General features: G+C 40.1%; 1 protein-coding gene across 3 annotated transcripts in view; it reads right to left on the reverse strand.

Annotated features, from left to right (window-relative positions):
* Positions 1-17,054, reverse strand: part of LOC140629395 (ankyrin repeat domain-containing protein 26-like) — a 76,985-nt gene that overhangs the window by 32,393 nt on the left and 27,538 nt on the right. The window contains exons 4-5 of one of the 3 annotated variants that reach the window (XM_072818837.1): positions 15,393-15,438; positions 14,174-14,417 (exon numbers count right to left, since the gene is read on the reverse strand). In XM_072818837.1, the coding sequence (XP_072674938.1) occupies positions 14,404-14,417; positions 15,393-15,438 (60 nt within the window). In that variant the 3' untranslated portion in view covers positions 14,174-14,403. Of the gene's footprint in view, positions 1-3,532; positions 3,650-14,173; positions 14,418-15,392; positions 15,439-17,054 lie in introns of those variants that run through there. The other 2 variants (XR_012027230.1, XM_072818838.1) reach the window with 2 other exon arrangements.

Genomic DNA, 17,054 nt, shown 5'->3' on the forward strand with positions numbered 1-17,054 from the left:
TAGGGAGGGGACCTGGTACACAGATTATGCTTCCCAAGTTCTTGGGTCTGCTAGCTTCTGCCTGGGTTCCAACTGAGCAGAGACTAGACAGCAAAGAAAAGGAATATATAGGTTATCCCCTCCTTCTTCCCTGCCTTCGGAGGCTTCTCTATCAGTAATATGCTTCTCTGTAGTTTCAGTTTCAGTCGACACCTTTCTGGAGCTTCAGCTGCATAACTTCTTCCATTTGCCCCCAGTCTAGGGGTGATGGTGGCTAATAATCTCACGGAGCTTGCTTGGCTTCTCAGTTCTTCACCCCTGGACACGATCCCCTGAAACACATTCCTTTTTGTTTTAATAACTAGCATGGATTCTGTGTTTCTGGCTAGCCTCTTCCTGATATACCTCCACAGTAATTTATAGACTGTTACCTTTTCTTTAGTTCATTCAACAATTCTAGAGCATCTAAATGTAGCAGGTACTGCTTGAGTGGCTAAAAGTACAGCAGCAAACAAGGCCAACAGTATGCCTGTTCTTGTGAAGCTCCATAAGTTTCATGAAGACGGACAATAAACAAAAATGTAAAATGACAGATAATAATATGTAAAATTCAGAGGAAGAAGGCTAGGCAATGTGCGGATGAGAGACTGAGCACTACTTTAGTTTGGAGAGTTACAGGAAGCCTCACAGAGGAGGTGCCATTTGAACTGAGCTATGAAGGACAAGAAGGGACCAGCTATGTCACAAAGAAGAGACGGAGCACTCCAGGTAGAGACAGGGAAACTTGGGCAGGAAGAAGTTTAGAATAGTGGAGGGACAGCGAGGCCAGAAAGGAAAAGCTCCTCCTGAGCAGAGGTCAGGGATGGAGGTAGAAGACTGGTCATGGAGATAGGAATTTGAACTTTATTTTTCTAAGTGGGATTAAAAGCCATCAGAGAGTTATAAGCAGAGGTAGGGAGCATGATTTAATTTATAATTTTAAAAATTTACTCTAACTGCTTTTGGGAGAGTGGATCGAGGAAGGGCAGGAGGGGAAGCTTCCAGGTGAGTCACCTCTATTACCAGGGTACCTATGATGGTGGAGGTTGGGCTAAGGTGGTAGCAGTAGAGAGGGAGGCGATGTAACTGCTGTCAAGGGAGAGTGGATGGGATTGCTGATAAATAGAATGTCAGAGTAAGATCAGGAAAGAATAATGAAGGATAATTGTGATTTTTTTGGTTGACCAAATAGATGGATACGTAAACCAAAAATCATTCTCGATCATATTTCTTTCATCTTACTAGAGTTAACATTCTTCTCTTGAGAAGTATTCATACATAAATGTAAACCTGGTATTTGTTTCATTACCCAGCATTTTATTTTGAAAACTTTCAAGTCTTTGAAAATATTACAAGGACATTACTGTAAACACCCACAGGTTCCTTTTCCTATATTCACCAGTGTCAATATTTTGCTACATCTGCTTATATCATTTTCCCTCTATATATCACCCACACACACACACACACACACACAGTTTCACTAAAACACTTAAAAGGAAGTGGCAGACATGACACTTCCCCTCTTGATTATTCAGCACATATCTTCAAAGAACAGGACATTCTCCCATAAAGCTGTTCTATTTTCACTCCCAAGAATTTTTACCTTAATGTGAAATTATTATCTATCATATAAGCCCTCTTCATATTTCTGTTTCCCACAAAATTGTTTCTTACAGCCCTTATAGAACCTCCTTTCCCCTCAAAATCTGCTATCCAATAAAGAATCATTCATTTTTCATATCACTGTTGTCTCCTTAATCTAAAATAGATCAGTCTTTTTTTTTTTTTTTTTTTGGTCATTTCATGATCTTGACTTTTTTTGAAGAGTCTAAGCCAGCTACGATGTTCCTCAATGGAAATTTTTCTGCTTGTTTCTTCAAGATTGAATTAAAGACAAACTTTATTTGGTGGATTACTACAGAGATGATATTGTGCCCTTCTTAGTGATCAGCCAGGAGGTGCATGCTATTGCTTGGATCCAATTATGGGTCAGATAAGTTTGATCACTTGGTTAAGATGGTGGCTTTTTAGTTTTAATCAATAGAATCTTAATAGCCTTCAACCAACTCATGAAATTAGAGAAATATCTCTGTACTGTTTCAAAACATAACAACAGTCACTGCACAGAATGTTCATAAAAATGTCCACTCCCTTGAAGGTGGATAGCTCTCTCTGGAAATATAGGGAAACCGGTAACAACAATAGTGAAAGAAGACTGTATGTGTGTCACCTGTCTTAAACAAGCAGCCATAGCTAGTTTCTATTATAAAAAACTCTTTGGAGAAGAGTTAGAACATAGCATGACATGAATGGAAAATGATATGCAGATCTAAATTTAAATGATCACAGAGGGACGCCTCGGCAGCTCAGTAGTTGAGCTTCTGCCTTTGGCTCAGAGCGTGATCCCGGAATTTTGGGATCAAGTCCCACATCCGTGGGGAGCCCGCTTCTCTCTCTCTCTGCCTGTGTCTCTGCCTCTCTGTGAGTCTCTCATGAATAAATGAATAAAATCTTTAAAAATAAATAAATAATAAATGATCACAGAAAGTGGGTTCCTCCATGCATAATGCCAATCCTTTGCTTGAAATAAGTGCCACGGGCTAATTCCATAAAAGAAAAGTCATATGCAAATATTTACACAAAACGGTACACTGGATATTCTCGCACCTGTTCTCACAATTAATCCTCAGGTTGTTTCTTCATACATGTAATTAAGATTGAGAAAGGCTCCCTAAATTTCAATAGTTCAAATTCTCAAATTCAAGTCTCAAAATTAATTCTCAATTCTCAACGTTAATATGTTCCAATTTACCATTGGAATCTATAATAAAGTTACTCTAAAATACATGTACTATCCAGAGTGGGGGTGAATGGGTGATGGGCACTGAGGGGGGCACTTGATGGGATGAGCATTGGGTGTTATTCTGTATGTTGGCAAATTGAACACCAATAAAAAATAAATTTATTATTAAAAAAAGAAAATGAGTAAAGAAAAGTGAAATAAAACAATTTTTGAATTCCTAATTGACCCAACAGACAATGGTTTGCTCAAAAACCAGCAACCAAGTACTCAGCGATCACAGCTTATGAGTAAGTGAGATGAGGGCCCTACGGCATGAGAAGGAGGAATTGAGAATACTCTGTTCTGAGGAATGTGTATTGTGTGTGAAGCCTGTGAGGGCACTTGGATTCTTTACAAATGCATCCTGCAAACTCTTTAAAAAATAAGAAAAGAAGCATAATCTAGATACTAAGGAGGGAGAGAAAATGCAATCACAAAATGTTGAATTAAAACCAAAGGAAGCAGGAAAACACTGGAAGACATAAAAAGAAACAAAGAACAAGGGCAATAACAGACAACAGTAACCAATATGGTAGATATTGATCTAACTATACTCAGGATCATGTTAAATATCAGTGGTGTAAATATGCTAATTAACAGCCATGTTAAGACACTCAACATCACCCAGCATCAAGGAAACGCAAATCAAAACCACAATGAGCTACTTACCTCATACCTGTCAAAATGGCTAAAATGAACAAATCAGGAAATGGCAGATGTTGGTGAGGATGTGGAGAAAGGGGAGTCTTTTTCCACTGTAGGTGGTAACGCAGGCTTGTGCAGCCACTGTGGAAAACAATGCAGAGGGTCCTCAAGAAGTTAAAAATAGAGCTACCCTATGACCCAGAAACTGCACTACTGAGTTTTCGCCCCAAAGATACAGATGCAGTGATCAGAAAGGGCACAAGCTCCCCAATGTTTGTTGCAGTATTATCAACAAAAGCCAAACTATGGACAAAGCCCGAATGTCCATCAACGGATTAATGGATAAAGAAGGTGTTGGGTGTGTGTGTGTGTGTGTATGTGTGCGTGCGCGTGCACACACACACACACACACACACACACACAGAGCGAGAAATATTACTCAGCCATGAAAAAGAATGAAATGTTGCCATCTGTCATGCTATGGACAGAGTTGGAGAATATAATGCTAAGGGAAATAAGTCAGTCTGAGAAAGACAAATACCGTATGATCTCACTTACGTGGAATTTAAGAAACAAAAGAGATGAATATATTTGAAGAGAAAATAAAAAGAGAGAAGTAAGAAAAGAGACTTTTTTTATAGAATTCATTTATTTATTCATGAGAAACACAGAGGGAGAGAGAGGCAGAGACACAGGCAGAGGCAGAAGCAGGCTACCCGCAGGGAGCCCGACGTGGGACTTGATCCCAGGTCTCCAGGATCACACCCCAGGCTGCAGGCAGTACCAAACCGCTGCATCACCGGGGCTGCCCAATCACAGTTATTTTAAAGTCCGCATCTGGTAGTCACTGAAGGTTGGAGTAGCTGTGCCAATTTGCTAAAATCAGACAGCAATGAAATTTGCTACATCAATTGGCTCTTCCTTTCATGAACAGTTCTCTGTAGGATATGGTGCTATTTGATAGCATCTTACCCGCAGTACAACCTCTTTCAAAATTGGAGTCAGTCTTCTCAAACCTTGCTGCTGCTTTATCAACTAAGTGTATGTAATATTCTGAATCCCTTATTGCCATTTCAACAGTCTTTACAGATTCTTTCCCAGGAGTAGGAATAGGTTGCGTCTCAAGAAATCATATTCTTTTTCATCCATAAGAAGCAACTCACTATCGGTTGAGGTTTTTTCCCCCCCATTTTTAAAGCCATCATTTTTGGCATTAGTACTTTTAAAAATTTTTAAGTTTTTGCTTAAATTCTAGTTGGTTAGAATGTGGTGCAATATTGGTTTCAGGAGTAGAGTACAGTGATTCCTTACTAATGTATAACATCATGTGCTCATCACAAATGCACCCCTTAATGCTCATCACCCTGTTCGCCCATCTCCCCTCCAGAAACCCTTAGTTTGTTCTCTGTAGATAAGAGTCTCCTGTGGTTTGCTTCTCTTTTTTGTCTTCCCTTCCCCTATGTTCATCTATTTTATTTCTTAAATTCCACATATAAGTGAAATGATATGGTATTGATCTTTATCTAACTGACTTATTTCATCCAAGTTCTATTATGAGATTGCAGCAGTTCAGTCACATCTTCAGGTTCTACCTCTAATTCTAGTTCTCCTGCTGTTTCCACCCCATCTGCAGTTATTTCCTCCACTGAAGTCTTGAGCCCCTCAAAGTCATCCCTGGGGTTTAGAGTCAACTTCTTCCAAATTCCTATTTCTGTTGATATTTTGAATGCTTCTCACGAATCACAAATGTTCTTAATAGCATTTAGCGTGGTCAGTCCTTTCCAGAAGGCTTTCAATGGACTTTTCCCACATCCATCAGAGAAATCAGTATCTATGGCATCTATAGCTGTATGAAATGTGTTTCTTAAATATTAAGCCTTGAAAGTTGAAAATGACCACTTGATCCATGGGCTGCAGAATGGATGTTGTATTAGAGGTAGAAAAACAGCATTAATCTCACTGTACCTCTCTGTCAAAGCCCTTGGGTGCCCAGGTGCGTTGTTAGTGAGCAGTCATATTTTGAAACGAATCTTTTTTTTTCTGAGCAGTCAGTTCAACAGTGGACTTAAAACATTCAAGAAACCATGTCATAAATATATGTACGGTCATCTAGGCTTTGCAGTTCCATTTATAGAGCACAGATAGAAGGGATTTAGCATAATTCTAAAGGGCCCTAGGAATTTCATAATAGTAAATGAGCATTGGCTTTGGCTTAAAGTCACCAGCTGCATTAGCCCCTAACTTAGAGAGTCAGCCTGTCCTTTGATGCTTTAAAGCCAGACATTGACTTCTCTCTAGCTATGAAAGTCCTAACGTCCACTATGAGGCTGTTTAATCTACATTGAAAATCTGCGGTTCAGTGTGGCTGCCTTCATTAATTCTCTTTGCTACAACTTCTGGATACCTTGCTGCAGCTTCTGCATCAGCATTTGTTGCTTCACCTTGCACTTTTATGTCATAGAGATGGCTTGTTTCCTTAAACTTCATGAAATAACCTCTGCTAGCTCAGACTTTTCTTCAGCAGCTCAACTAATTAATTATTAGGGCTTTTTTTTTCCAGAGCAGTTTTTGAGTCACAGAAAAGTTGAGGAAAAAGTAGAGATTTCCCACATACCTGTCTCATCCAAAACACACACACACACACACACACACACACAGAGAGAGACAGAGAGACAGAGAGAGAGCCTCTCTTACGTCAAGATTTTCCAGCGGGCAGGGGAGGGGGGCACTTGTCACAACTGATGAATCGACACTGATACATCATAATTACTCAAGGCCCATAGTTTATATTATGATCCACTCTTGGTGTTATACATTCTGTGGGTTTGGAAGAATGTGTGGTAAAATCTATTTGTCAATATAGTATCATACAAAGTATTTTCATGACATTATTCTTGTATCCCGGGGATAAATCCCACTGGGTCATGGTGAATAATCTTTTTAATGTATTGTTGGAGCCTATTGGTTACTGTCTTGTTGAGAATTTTTGCATCTGTGTTCATCAGGGATATTGATCTATAATTTTCCTTTTTGTGGGGTCTTTGTCTGGTTTTGGAATTAAGGTGATGCAGGCCTCATAAAATGAGTTTGGAAGTACTCCATCTCTTTCTATCTTTCCGAACAGCTTTGGTAGGATAGGTATGGTTTCTTCTTAAAGTATTGATAGAATTCCCCTGGGAGGCCATCTGGCCCTGGACTTTTGTGTCTTGGGAGGGTTTTGATGACTGCTTCAGTTTCCTCCCTGGTTATTGGCCTGTTCAGGTTGTCTATTTCTTCCAGTTCTAGTTTTGGTAGTTTGTGGTTTTCCAGAAATGCGTCCATTTCTTCTAGATTGCCTAATTCATTGGCGTAAGTTTTTAACATCGTTTGTATTTCCTTGGTATTGATGGTGATCTCTCCTTTCTCGTTCATTATTTTATTAATTTGAGTCTTCTCTCTCTTCTTTTTAATAAGGCTGGCTAATGGTTTATCTATCTTATTAATTCTTTCAAAGAACCAACTTCTGGTTTTGTTGATCTGCTCCACAGTTCTTCTGGTCTCTATTTCATTGAGTTCTGCTCGAATCTTTGTTGTCATCTTCTGCTGGGTTAAGGTTTCATTTGCTGTTTCTCTCCAGCTCCTTTAGGTGCAAGGTTAGCTTTTGTATTTGAGTTTTTTCCAGTTTTGAGACGGATGCTTGTATTGTGATGTATTTCCCCCTCATGACTCCTTTTGCTCTATCCCAAAGATTTTGAATGGTTGTATCTTCATTCTCACTAGTTTCCACAAATCTTTTTAATTCTTCTCTAATTTCCTGGTCATATTTATGGTCATATTCCATAAATAATATGACCCTTTCATATTTTAGTAGATGGTCCTTAACCTCCACCTGTTTGAAATCCATCCAAACTACTTCTTGTGATTTCGTTCTAATTTCAAAGTATTATGGTCTGAAAATATGCAGGGGACAATCCCAATGTTTTGGTATCGGTTAAGACTTGATTGGTGACCCAGTATGTGGCCTATTCTGGAGAAAGTTCCATGTGCATTTGGGAAGAATGTGTATTCAGTTGTGTTTGGATGTAGGATTCTATAAATATCTGTGAAATCCATCTGGTCCAGTGTATCATTTAACACTCGTTTCTTTGGAGATGTTGTGCTTCGAAGATCTGTTGATTATAGAAAGCGCTGTGTTCAACTCACCAAGTATAAGTGTATTATTATCTAAGTATGTCTTAACATTGGTTACTACCTGATTGATATACTTGGCAGCACCCACATTAGGTGCATATATATTTATGATTGTTAGGTCCTTTCTAGTATAGATCCTTTAAGTATGATATAGTGTCACTGTTCATCTCTTACTACAGTCTTTGGGATAAACTAATTCATCTCATATAAGGATGGCTACCCCTGCTGTCGTTTGAGGACCATTTGAATGGCAAATTGTTCCACAACCTTTTATTTTCAGGTTGTAGGTGACCTTACGTCTAAAATGAGTCTCTTGTAGACAGCAAGTAGATGGGGCCTGCTTTTTTATCCAGTCAGAAACCCTGCACCTTTTGATGGGGTCATTAAGCCCATTCACATTCAGAATTACTATTGAAAGATATGAATTTAGTGTCATCATGATACCTATTCAGTTCCTGTTTTTGTGGATTGTTTCCTTGGACTACCTCTTTCTTTTACTGAGTCCCCCTTAATATTTCTTGCAGAGCTGGTTTGGTGCTCATCATATTCTTTCAGTTTCTGCCTATCTTGGAAGCTCTTTATATCTCCTATTCTGAATGAGCTCCTGCTCGATAGAGTATTCTTGGCTGCAGGTTCTTCTCATTTAGGACCCTGAATTTATCCTGCCAGCACTTTCTGGCCTGCCAGGCCTTTGTGGCGAGCTCTGTTGTTATTCTAATACTTCTGCTCATAAGCGTTAGGGATTTCTTGTCTCTTGCTGCTTTAAGGATCTTCTCTTTATCTTTGGAATTTGTAAGTTTTACTATTAAAGGTCGAGGTGTTGAGTGGTTTTTATTCATTTCCCCAGGGCAGGGGTGGGGGGGGGAATCTATCTCCTGTATCTGAATGCCTGTTTCACTTCCCAAGTAAGGGAAGTTCTCAGCTATGATTTGTCCAAATACACCTTCTGGTCCTCTGTCTCTGTCGGTGCCCTCTGGAACCCCAATTAAACGTAGATTTTTTCCTGCTGAGGCTGTCATTTATTTCCCTTAACCTTTCCTTGTGATCTTTTTTTTTCTTTTTTCCTCAGCTTCCTTCCTTGCCATCAACTTGTCTTGTATGTCACTCACTGGTTCTTCTACCTCGTTAACCCTCATTGTTAGGACCTCCAGTTTGGATTGCATCTCATTTAATTGATTTTTAATTTCAGGCTGATGAGATCTCAATTCTGCAGTCATGAAGTATCTTAAATCCCTTATCCTTATTTCTAGAGCCACCAGTAGGTTTAGAATTGTGTTTCTGAATTGGCTTTCTGAATTTGAATTGTATTCCAAACTTTGTAACTCTATGGGAGAGAGGATGTTTCTGATTCTTTCCTTTGTGGTGAATTTTTCCTTCTAGTCATTTTTCTCAGTGCAGAGTGGCCAGAAACAAGTTGTACTGGAAAAAGGAGAAAGATAGAGAGAGAAAAAAAAGGGGGGGGAGGCGGAAACAGAAAACAAAAAACAAGAGGGAGTATCCTCTGATTCTATATATTGTAAATCCCTCGACTTCCCCTGTTAGTTTCCAGCACTGCTTTGGTCAAGAACTTGCTTTCCCTGTCCTTCCAGCTGGTCTTCTGGGGCATGGGCCTGCTTCTACAAGTAATGCTGATTCTCAGAGGTGTGTGCACCTGGGGGAGCTGCCCAGCCTCCTGCCAGGTGCAGGGCTCAGTGGGAGCTGTTTATCCTATGAGGCCCCTGCTGAGTCCCTGGTAAAAAGTGACAGTAGGAGGAACAACAGTGGTGGCGGCCAGGTCTCCAGCCCTGGAGTCAGCTCCCGCAGTAATTACCACAGCTCCCAGTCCGAAGGGGCCTGGGTGCTCCACAGGCGGGCTGCACCCAGAGCAGGAGCCTCCTTACTGCCCTGTGTTCTCTCGGCTTCCGCCTGTCTCCGGGGGGAGTGCCAGATCCTGGGCTGCTTCCCCTGGTGCCCTGGGATCTGGGGCCTGTGCCGCTGGAATCATGCTCCTGGGCCATGCAGCCCCCTCGAAGCGGAGCCGCCGCCTGAGCCGCTCCTGGCCCCTCCGGGCGCATGCTGCAGCCCTTTAGGGAGCTCGGCCCATAGTATGTGGCGCCCTCTCCCTTGGGGCGCAGTTCCTCTGTTAGTGCCCCTGGGAGCCTGAGGGCATCCCTGCCCATCCTGGGATCCTGCCCGAACTCCCTGCAAGTGCCTTTCCTTCCGGGAAGATTGGTAAACCTGCATCTCTGGGACTGGCCTTTCCTGTACTGGGGTCACTTGCCACCAGGTCTGAGCCAGGCTCTTTGCGGGGCCTCCTCCCCCTTGGATGCTTTTTATTTTTTCCGTCTTCCTACTTTGATAGAAGTGAAAACTCTTTTCACTGTAGCATTCCAGCTGTTTTCTCTTTAAATCTCAGGCCGAATTCCTTGTGCTCTCTTAAGTAAAATCCTTTTTATTTTAAAAGTGGCTTAAAAAAATCCATGGATGCTACATTTGTGGTGAGCATAGTATAATGCATACAGAAACCGAATGCCTATGCTGTACACCTGAAACTACTGTAACGGGTTAACTATACTCAAGTAGAAAAAACTTTTAACTCAATAAAATAAAATAAAATAAAATAAAATAAAATAGGAGATAAAAGAACTGATGCCACAGATATACAAGTATCACAAGAGATTATTGTGAACCATATTGCAAGCACCCATATTGTGAAGTCTATATGGCCAAGAACAAGGAACAGCCTTGCTCTTCACTGAATATTTCTATACCCACACCTCCAAACTCAGGTTTTAAGTCTTAGTGTTCAATGTGATGATATTTGGAGGTGATGCCTTTGGTAAGTGATTAAGTCATGAAGGTGTAGTCCTCCTGATTTGAAATTAGTGCCCTTCTAAAGGAGGCTGGAGTGAGCTCCCTTGACCCTGTCCCTTATGAAGACATAGGAGGAAGACAGGCACTCAGAACCAGGAAGCAGACCCTCACTGGACACTAATCTGTCAGTGCCTTGATTTTGGACTTCCTAGACTCCAGAACTATGAGAAATAGTAAGATAGTTTATCAAGATAGCTGATCCTGGGGATCCCTGGGTGGCTCAGCGGTTTGGCACCAGCCTTTGTCCCAGGGCATGATCCTGGAGTCCCAGCATCTTGCAAGCCCAAGTCTTGCATTGGGCTCCCGGCATGGAGCCTGCTTCTCCCTCTTCTTGTGTCTCTGCCTCTCTCTTTCTCTCTCTCTCTACATCTATCATAAATAAATAAATCTTAAAAAAAGATAGCTGAGCTGATAGAAGCTCAATATGCAAAGTATTTTTATTTCTATAAGCTATACACAGGAAATGAAGTTGATTTTTAAAAATAATTTAAAATAGGATCAAAAGTATCAAATAACTGAAAATAAATCTAAAATATATCTTGCAGGATCTTTATAAGAAATTTTTTTAAACACTGAGAGTAGAGCAATTAAAATATTGTTTGGAAAACTCAGTATTATAAATGTCTCTTCCCTTCAAAATATTTATAGATTCAATGCAATCCCAATCCAAATCTTTGCATTGTAAAGCTTCATAAGTTGATTATAAAAGACCTATGGAGCCCTTTCCCCCTTTATCCTTTCCGTTCCCAAAGATTTCAGTCCAAAAGCACAGGAACAGAAACAAGGAGCGGTGGTGTCCCAGAGGGAGGTATTGGAGCCTGGCACAGAATTGGGAAGGCATAAATGTAGGAGTGCCACCTGAACAGTCTTAGAGCTCAAGACATAGCATCTCTGAAAGGTGAGTAACTTAGGATGAGGTATCACAGACTTCAAAGGTTCAGGAGGCATCCACACAGGGAAAGAACAGCCCAGCATGGGTTTTCAGAGCCTGTAAGTGAGGCACATCATCTGCAGAAGTGGCCTGGTACAGGGTATCTCAGAAAGGAGGTTTTTATATATCTCAAAGTACTTCTCCATAAAATACTAATTGTAAAGTGCAAAGTTAACATTCTGGGGAAGAAAACTGAAGATACTACTCCAGCGATCAACGTCACCAACCATGGGACAAATCAAAACTGTAGGTCACGTGATATGATGCAATGAGAAGAGTAGAGGACCAGTTCAGTTGTGCTCTTGCTAAAATACATATATGTATATGTATATAAATATAATCTTAATTTTATCATAAGGAAACATAAGATACGTAAGAAAAACCCACACTGAAAAGACATTCTACGTTACTGGAATGAACTCTTCAAAGGATTAAAAGTCACAAAAATCAATGGAAAGACTAAGGAACTGTTCTAAACTGAAAGAGACTAAGAAACACAACATCTTAGTTCAGTACATGGTTTTGAATAGGACCTTCCTTGCTATAAAGGATACTACAGACAAATGTCAGAGCTTTAAAAGAATATGAGGTTTATTTTATTTTTTTAGAAGATTTTATTTATTCATGAGACACACACACACACAGAGAGAGAGAGAGAGAGAGAGATGCAGAGACACAGACAGAGGGAGAAGCAGGCTCCATGCTATGAAAGGAGCCTGATGTGGGACTCGATCCCCGGTCTCCAGGATCACACCTTGAGCTGCAGGCGGTGCTAAACCACTGCGCCACCGGGGCTGCCCAGAATATGAGGTTTAGATGATAGAGGGGATAGTTGACGTAGCAATTGCACAACTGGGTATTTACCCCATAGATACAAATGTAGTGAAATGAAGGGGCACCTGCACCTCAATGTTTATGGTAGCAATATCCACAATACCCAAACTGTGGAAGGAGCCAAGATGTCCTTCAACAGAGGAATGGATAAAGAAGATGTGGTATGGGACCCCTGGGTGGCTCAGCGGTTGAGTGTCTGCCTTTGGCTCAGGGCATGATCCTGGGATCCGGGAAGAGTCCCATGTCCGGCTCCCTGCATGGAGTCTGCTTCTCCCCCTGCCTGTGTCTCTGCCTCTCTCTCTCTCTCATGAGTAAATAGATGAATTCTTTTAAAAAAAAGATGTGATATACATACAAAATGGAATATTACTCAGACGTCAGAAAGGATGAAAACCTACCACTTACATCAATGGGCATGGAACTAGAGGGTATCAGGCTGAGTGAAACAAGTCAACTGGAGAAAGACAATGATCATATGGTCTCCCTCATAGGTGGAATATAAGAAATAGTGCAAGGAGGGGAAACTGAATGGGGAAAAATCAGAGAGGAAGACAAACCATGAGAGACTCAACTCCAGAAAACATACTGAAGGTTGCTGAAAGGGAAGTGAATGGGGAGATGGGGTAAATCAGTGATGGTCATGAAGGAGGGCATGTGACGTGATGAGCACTTGGTGTTACATGCAACTGATGAATTATCGAAAACTTTATCTGAAAACGATGACCCTTCTAAATGTTGGGAAATTGAATTTAAATTTAAAAACATAATGTATACCTAACATATTTTGAATGGGTGTACTTATATGCCAATTTTTAAAAAACACAGTACTGTAAATGTATTTTCTCTTCCTTCTGATCTTTTTTTAAAAGATTTTATTTATTTATTCATAAGAGGCAGAGAGAGAGAGAGAGAGAGAGAGAGAGAGGCAGAGACACAGGCAGAGGGAGAAGCAGGCTCCATGCAGGGAGCCTGATGTGGGACTTGATCCCGGGTCTCCAGGATCACACCCGGGCTGAAGGCGGCGCTAAACCGCTGAGCCACCCGGGCTACCCTCTTCTGATTTTTCTTAATAACATTTTTCTCTAGCTTACTTTATAAGGAGAATATAGAATGGAATACATATAACACACAAAAAATAGGTTAATTGACTGTTTTGGTACAATAAATATTCTGGTCAACAGTAGATTAGTAGTAGTTAAGTGCCTGGGGAGTCAAAAGTTCACAGATTTTCACACAGAGGATCAGTGCCCCCCTAAGCTCCACATTATTCAAGGGACAATTGTATTAGTGTTGATTTTCTGATTGGCAGGGTTGTACGGTAGCTATGTGGAATGTACTGACTTGCAGGATATAGGGGCCACAGGAATTGGGCACAAATTAACAATTTACTTTCAAACCATTCTGGAGGGAAAAGGTCGTTTTCTCTATTTTTTCTTTTCTCTAATTTTAAGACTCTTCTCAAAAAGTAAATTAAAAAAAAAGAAAAGATAAAAAGCCTTAGGCAAATCTTTTTCACCATGAGGAAAGAACTATGAATAATAAGTATTTAAAATTGAAATTATACACAGGGTTTATGGCACTATAAAAATTGAAATACATACAAACATTGGTGATAGCTTTAGCAGCAGTATATCAAAATGATGTGTGTCTAAATCCATATGTCTAGTAATAAAACATAGAAAATACAAAAAAAAAAAACAACAACTACCAATTACCAGCCCCAAAACATTATCAACAACTTGGTCCGATCTACTTGGGCAGATTGGAGTCTGTAAAACTCAATAGTGCTGGTTTCCATGTAGAAAATATGCTTAAATTTAATCAGATGCCAAGAAACATAGCTTAAAATAATATATAAAATTTCATTACACACGATATAACAACATTTCCTTTAATAAAGATTTTTTGTACATCAGATATTTATTGGGAAACAATTAAAATGTTATATTAAACATCTAGGTAATAAACTTTTACTATATATCTTTCAGATCATATACTTTCTATTCAAAATCTCTACATATTCTCGTGATGCTTGCAGTACTAGATCTTGATTTACATTTGATTCGTCAGTAGGTCCTAAAGGAGAAGATCTACAGAATCCTGATTCTCAATCATGAGCAACTGAAAAAGAGAAAGAATAATATTCTTTATCTGAAATACTTTGTAGTTAACTAGAAGTTAGTAAAAAAAAAAAGTTGGAATCTTCTGAGTGTTAAAAGGATGAAAAATATCTACATATAACTACAATATAAAATACAAGATTACTATTAAATCAAGTTTGCTCACGATTGCCCATTGAATTAATTACTACTGTGGATAAACACTAGAGCTTCTGGTTTTCTCATTACAAGATGAGATTGCAAGCTGATGGCACAGTCCACCCCTGAACAATCATATACTATCAACTGAAAAATCCAACAGGCAATATCTAGAGTCAAATATATCATGGCAGGTTTAAAACAAGACATTATAAGAACACACAGAAGGGACATCCTGGTTTTCTATCAATATTGTCTGCTTTTCGGTGGAGGGAATAGGAAGGCTGATACCTGAAAGATTACTCTCTGCAAAGCAGCAGAGTAGGGTAATGGCGACAGAGAAGGCTCACCAATGTGGCAAGAACCAAATTGATTTGGGTGCTTATATTCCATGCTAAGAAACCTGGAATTTTACCCAATGGCAAAACCAGTGGCTGGAGATTGAAATGTCACCTGTCAAGGGACAGCTATATGAACTACATAATTGCTTAACTAAGTATTACTAAGACAAGTCTGGTCTGTTTGGTCTTCTATCACTAGCAGAAACAAGAATTTGAGAACGCCCACATTTTCAGATTGACAGTTCCATAGCGATGGCACAAGTGAAGGAAGATTACAGCCAAAAGTGCTAACAGGCATACAGGCTGCAGGTTTTTAAAAAAGGTATGAAACACGATGACCAAATGAGGAATAAGTCTCTTATTCATTATGTTTATGTTTTACATTTTTTATTAGATATATCTAGACAAATTTTAACAAGGGGAAGGGATGCCAGTTACTATTTGTGGTTTATTTCAGAAATTAATGACCATCTAAATTTGTAAATTTGGCAACATACCTTCTTTTAGTTTTCTGATTATACTGTCTTCCAACATCTGCTGCATCTGAAATAAGTTAAACGTTACTTACAATGTTCAAGTTAAACAAGAGACATTATTGTAGGAATTTTATTTTGCTTATGAAACGTGGTCTGGAAATGATACTTTTAGAAAGTAAAAGCTACAATTTGCTTAAATAGAAAGATAATCACATAAATAAAATAAATCCCTACTTATTTTAATCTGGATAACTGAGAAGAAACCTATAATGCTGTTTAGAGGATTCTAATAAAAAGTACAATTAATATTGATCAATCGAATATACAGAATTTCTGGAAGAAGAGGACGATGGTGGAGGAGTAGGAGACCCTAGTTTTGTCTGGCGTCTGGGATTCAGCTACATAGGTATCAAATCATTCTGAACACCTGTGGACTCAGACAGAGATCCAAGAAAAGAATTGTTGCAATTCTACAAATAGAACAGCGACCGCTTTCTGCAAGGTAGGAGGTGTGGAGAAATGAATCAGAGGCATATATCAGAAGATTAAACCAGGGCGGCAGGGAACCTCTGGAAGCCAGAAGGCAAGTCCTGGAAAGTGATATAGCAGCAGAGTGCACAACCAGAACTTTTAAGAGGTCTGTTCCAGTGAGGACATCCCTGTCTGAAAGATGCTCAGGTGGCAACGGGGGGCAGCATCCTAAGTGGGACGGACAGTGTGGTCTCAGGATCCCTGGGGGGGCGGGGTCACAGAAGGAATGGGGGCGGCGCCTGAGTATGGCAGTTGCCAAGGCGTTTGAGCGGGGAAGCCAGTTGCAATCAGTGAGCCCAGGAGTGGGCATTCAGCTCAGTGTTGCCATAAACCCCAAACCGAGGAACAGTCAGGTGACCACTTTCCAAGCAGGAAAAACTGGGCAAGACCTCCTCCTTCCCCCCGGAGGCACAGTGTGAATGGGGGCTACAGGGGTCTGCAAGGTTTGGAAAATCGAAAGGGGGTCTGTGCTTGAGATAAAAATGCTTGGTCACAGGCTGGGTGAATACAGAGTGCAGACAGAAACCAGGGAGACACAGTAGGGAGTGAGATCTTTCAATTCCAGGGCTGGAAATTAGGAGGCCACCATTTTCATTCTCATCCTCTAAAGCTGCCCAGAAAGCCTTCAGGGAACAAAAGCCACAGAGAGCAATCTGGAGCTGCTTACCTGGCCTGGCCCCCTGGCAAGGGTGGTGCAATCCCACCCTAAGCAAAGACACCTAAGAATCAGTGCTACAGGCCTCTCCCTCAGGAGGTCAGCAACAACATCCTGCTAAGACCAACTTTACTCATCATACAGAGCTGCAGAACTCCAGTGCTAGGGGGAAACAGTATACAGAACTCATGGCTATTTCTCATGACTCCTTAGTCTTTCTATTTTAATTTTCTTTTTGCTTTCAACCAATTTCTTCATTTATCAACTCTTACAATTTAACTTTTTACACTTGCATTCAATCCTTTCACTGCTCTTAATATTATTCCTGTATATATTGAAGTTTTTCTTTCTGTACCATTTCGGGAAGTAGTTCCTTCTAAGAAATAGACTAAAATACAACCAGAATCTACTATACTGCTCTATTCTCTTCATCTGTCTGATTATAATATTTTTAAAATCTATCTTAATTTTCATATTTACAGTTACATTCTATCCTT

The sequence above is a fragment of the Canis lupus genome (genome assembly GCF_048164855.1).
Source record: "Canis lupus baileyi chromosome 5 unlocalized genomic scaffold, mCanLup2.hap1 SUPER_5_unloc_1, whole genome shotgun sequence".
Lineage (NCBI taxonomy): Eukaryota > Metazoa > Chordata > Mammalia > Carnivora > Canidae > Canis > Canis lupus.